Source organism: Fukomys damarensis, unplaced genomic scaffold (genome assembly GCF_012274545.1).
Source record: "Fukomys damarensis isolate Sample0158 unplaced genomic scaffold, DMR_v1.0_HiC HiC_scaffold_1, whole genome shotgun sequence".
NCBI classification, from domain to species: domain Eukaryota; kingdom Metazoa; phylum Chordata; class Mammalia; order Rodentia; family Bathyergidae; genus Fukomys; species Fukomys damarensis.
In genome coordinates this window covers 4,142,208-4,146,673 of record NW_022900913.1, presented here as the reverse complement: position 1 = coordinate 4,146,673, position 4,466 = coordinate 4,142,208, and the positions used below count along the sequence as shown (strand labels likewise).

The 4,466-nt window shown below is 41.5% G+C and overlaps 1 protein-coding gene across 1 annotated transcript in view; it reads right to left on the bottom strand.

Annotated features, from left to right (window-relative positions):
- Positions 1-2,578: 2,578 nt before the first annotated feature.
- The window catches only part of Srd5a1 (steroid 5 alpha-reductase 1), a gene marked incomplete at its 5' end in the record, with an annotated part of 27,356 nt that continues 25,468 nt past the window's right edge, over positions 2,579-4,466 (bottom strand). Inside the window, one exon of the mRNA XM_010605824.3 lies at positions 2,579-2,962. Within this exon, the coding sequence (XP_010604126.3) occupies positions 2,896-2,962 (67 nt within the window). The remainder of the gene's footprint in view (positions 2,963-4,466) is intronic.

Genomic DNA, 4,466 nt, shown 5'->3' with positions numbered 1-4,466 from the left:
AGACGCCTAAAACCATGTGTAGTACCAAACCTCGTATGTACGTCTTCCAATCCGGACACTGGCATCATTTACTTTCTAAATTCATCACTACAGATATTATCAATAATACAATGTAGCGACTAAGACAAAAACTGTAATGCAACTACCAGCCTCCCTCTTTCTGCACTTGGGAGCATTAGTAAGTAAAATAAGGGTTACTGGAATCTGGGCACTGTGATCCTGGACAGCTGAGCTGATGATGCAGACAGGACTAACACCTGAGTGGGAGGTGCATCCAGCATGGATACACTGGACAAAGGGATGAATCCTGTCCCACATAGGATGGAGTGGCATTTTGTTAGGAACCATTTCAAGAATAATTTCAGGAATTATTTTTGGAGTTTTCCAAAATTATAGTACTTTTGGATCATGGTTGACTGTGGGTGAACTGGAAGCATGGAAAGCAACACCATGGATAAGAGGGCCACTGTAAGGTGAAGTTTTATTAGTGAAGGTTATGTTCTTAATTAATAGTTCCTGTTTCACCTCCTCAGTCAGGCATGAAGTACCACTGAGAGCAAAACTGTCATTTTAGTGGGTTTAAAACGATTTGAAATAAACATAACACTATTTATTGATGGAAGTTATGGTTTGTATTACTGAGAAAAACTTTGGAGACTATTATACTGAGACACCAGCAGCCTGCCCTCCCAAGGGACCTGAGCCTGAGATCTTCCTTGTCAAATGCCTGTTGTGCTCGACCAATCAGAAGCAGAAAAGACATTTACACAACAGGGGCATTTCAACGGGACAGCCCCATGAGACCACAGGGACCAATCAGATGCTTGTTCTGCATTACTTCTGTGTCTGTCCTGTAAACATCTCCACTTGTTTTTTCCTAGGTGGAGTTTCTGAATGACTTCTGGTTTGGTGCTGTTCAGGAACTGTTTTCTCTAGTAAACTTATGATGCCTCAGTTTAATTTCTGGCAGAATGAGTTTTCAGATTTCCACATTTAGCATCTGTGAAGGGATGCTGGGCAGGTACTGGCATCCTGTGGTTTGCTTGGTGTCTTCCTGATGATTTCATGACGCTAAACATCCTGGCCTGTGCTTATCTGCCATCTGGCTGCCTCCTTGGTTACAGGTCTGTTTAGATCGTTCACTCATTTAGATAAACTGTCTTGAAATACTTCATTACAGTTAAGTCCCTAACTTATAAGAGTTCCATTCCAGAAGAATGTGTGTAAGCCAGATTCATTCCTAAGTCCAACAATGTGAGTCTTATACATCTTCGACCCAAATATACAAGGTGAAGTACAAAAAAAACCAAACACACATAAATACTGCAAGTAAACTATTTTTACTTTTACAGTTACCTTAAAATGGTGGTACACTACAGTACAACTGGCACCTGGGGGTACCCGGCGTGAACCGACAAGAGTTACTCACTGGAGGGAGAGTAGTTGGGACATGGTGCAGCAACACCCACCATCCCTGTGCTTCGTTCACTCTTATTAACAAGAAATATGTGCCTCAAAACCTAAAACCAAGTTTGCTAAAAAAAAAAAAAAACCCAGACAAATGTAGTACTACTCCTCCCAACTAGTTATAAATGGTACAAAAATATCCGCAGAAGGATTGAAGGGAGGACAGGGGAATGGGAAAAAAGAATTAAGAATTAAGAAATACTAAGTACAGGTACAAGTGATGAATGAGGTCATGATATGACAAACACATACTAATAAAAAAATCCACCCAAACTCAGAAAACTGGTAATAAGACAAAGCAATTTAGAAACTAAGAAAGAGGGACTCACGATAATAAAAGTTATCTTAGATTACTGCTGTGATGCATTATTTTCTCATTTCTGACTGGCATGGAGCCCATCTGGAATTGTCAAAAGAAACAAATAAATGAAGAAAACTCAACTGCTAAGGCAGGAGAGAGCAGTGAACTCCCAAGGAAGGAGGTCACCACACAGTGCTTTCAAGACACCGGTCTGACAATCACTTCTCCATTCTGTTCTCCAAGCTCTCACCAATTTGTAGGAAGCAAAGGACGACTAAATGCAGCAGCTTCAAGTGTTTCCAAACTTGAATTTAAGATTTCTGCAAATGACGACGACTGTCAAGCCAGAAATTCCAATAGCAAATGAAAAACACTGGAATGCATAAAATACATGTCGCAGCATAGCGGTCCCCGACAACAAAACAGACAATAATGGTTTCAGTTTGTGGGTGTCAAAAACGCAGGCGTCAACAAAGTCACATTCACAATAAACAAAATTTAAGTATCTAAAAATAAAATGAAGAATTATAGGGTGAACATAAGGCTGCTTCATCGATAGAGATAAAAAACCTGGGGGAAACAATTTCAGCATGGCAGGTAACGCAATGGTTCAAAGTTCCTGACCAGCTATGTGGCATAATCCGCTCACGTGCGTTTTAGTCTGATTAGTTTATAACTGGGTAGCCTACACACTCACTATGGAAAATAACCCATTGAGCATATCCGGAAAACAAGAAGCAGAAAAATTACGGATATATGATTCACTGACACGGTCCCCAGAGTCATAAAGAATTCACTTGTCAAAAATCAGGCTTTTGAAAGGAAAGTTTATTCCAGTAAATAGAGACTAAAAATCAGGAGACTGGAGCAGCTCACTGGGAAAAGCCGAGTTTATCACAGCTGGACGCCTGCTCATGCGTGTACACCATTGCTGGACTTCTCGGCACCAGGGGGGTTTGTGCTTTGGGTCCATTCACCCTTTTTACTGAGAAGCTGCTGCTGTCTGCTGAAAGCAGCCTGTTCGCTTTGTCCCATTTGCTTGTGAAGGACTCGCTTAAGTCAGACCTGACACCCAGAGAAAGAGTGGGGAAACTCCCAGATGAAGGTCATTTCCTTGATGATGGTACTCAGTACAGAAATGGAATTATAATTTTCCGAGACTTTGGATAATCTTCAAACTTCTCCAGGTACCACCTAAAGTAAGAAAATGTAATGAAAGGAATTTAATGAATTTTAGCATTTCATAGATACTAACCAAAGAGGTAATATTTCCCATTATGCACGAATACTGAGAGTTTTTTAAAGGTAGTGGTAAGAACTCTGGCATTTTGAATACAGTTTAGTTTTATACATGCCACGGATAATTACATACCCCATAAGGGTCATTCAGACCAAGTAATCCACGGAATTCATCTTTCTAACCGGAAGCAAACTGCTGACCTGTTAAACGCACTCATGAGCTCTCTCCACAGCCAGGGGTGGACAGGGCCTGGCCCCTTCCCCAGCCCCATGGAGAACTGCAGCCCGAGTGGGGGTCTACAGAGGCCCCCAGCCAGGCAATGGGCCCTGGCAGCTGTGAGGAAGGAGGAAGGGTTGCCCAGGACAGTGCAGTTGGTGGCCTCTGTGATCCAGTCCCATGGCCAAACAGTGCTTTCAGTTTTTAGATACAGGATATGAGCAGAGTCACACACATTCATTTTCAGGTAATGCCAGTTGGGAAAGCTGGCAACTAAGCAGATGGAATAAAAATTATAAACAATTTGAGTCCAGGCTCAGGGGCAGGCACCTGTAGTGTAGCCCTGGCTCCCCTGGGGCTGAGGAAGGAAGAGCACCTAATCCAGGAGTTCAAGTCTAGCCTGGACAACCAAGTGAGACTCTAAAAAAAAATTTTTTGGCAAGATGGAAAAATAGAAAAAAAAAAAGAGTTTCTATAAGCACAAAGGATCGCCGAATTCTGTGCTCAGGACTAAAATGCTGTTGAATTGTTTTTCTGGTGCTGTCATACATTCTGTGATGATAAATATTTTTGATGTTTTAACAGAAAGATATTTGGATCTGTTTTCCTATGGCGTATCACTGTATAGTTTTTTATTTAATAGTATTTCCTTTCTCTTTTGTCTAATGTTTTACATGCTGCTAACATTTTAAATGCACTGCTGTTTGTAAATTTCCGTCACTCCGGTAAGAAGTGTCCCCAGCTGTGGTGGGAAAAGCTCTGTAAACAGAGGGCTGTGGAGACTCTTGTACCAGGCCTGCATGACGCTATTAAATGTTGTGGGCTGGACTTCACAAAAAAGGATATGTCATTTTTCATCTGCTCAGAATATTAATTTGTAAACTGCACAAGTCTAACTTTTAGGTTGTCTTATGTAATTTTTGTCCTAAAAAGATTTGCTTATAAATTAAAGCTCAGCTTCTGCTTGAACATGTTGCTATGACAAAACCACTAAATCACTAAACATGAAATAGTTGTGATGGGAAGCAGCCAGCTATTTGTTAATGTGGCAGCGGTGTGAAGCCAGGGCCAGCGGTGTAGCTCATTCGTGCCATGCCTGCCTGGCAAGTGCAAGGTCCTGAGTTTGATCCTGAGTTCAATCCCCAGTACCCCCCAAAAAGACAAAAAAACAAAAAACCCAACAAAAAAACCACACAAACACACACACACACACACACACACACACACACACACACACACACA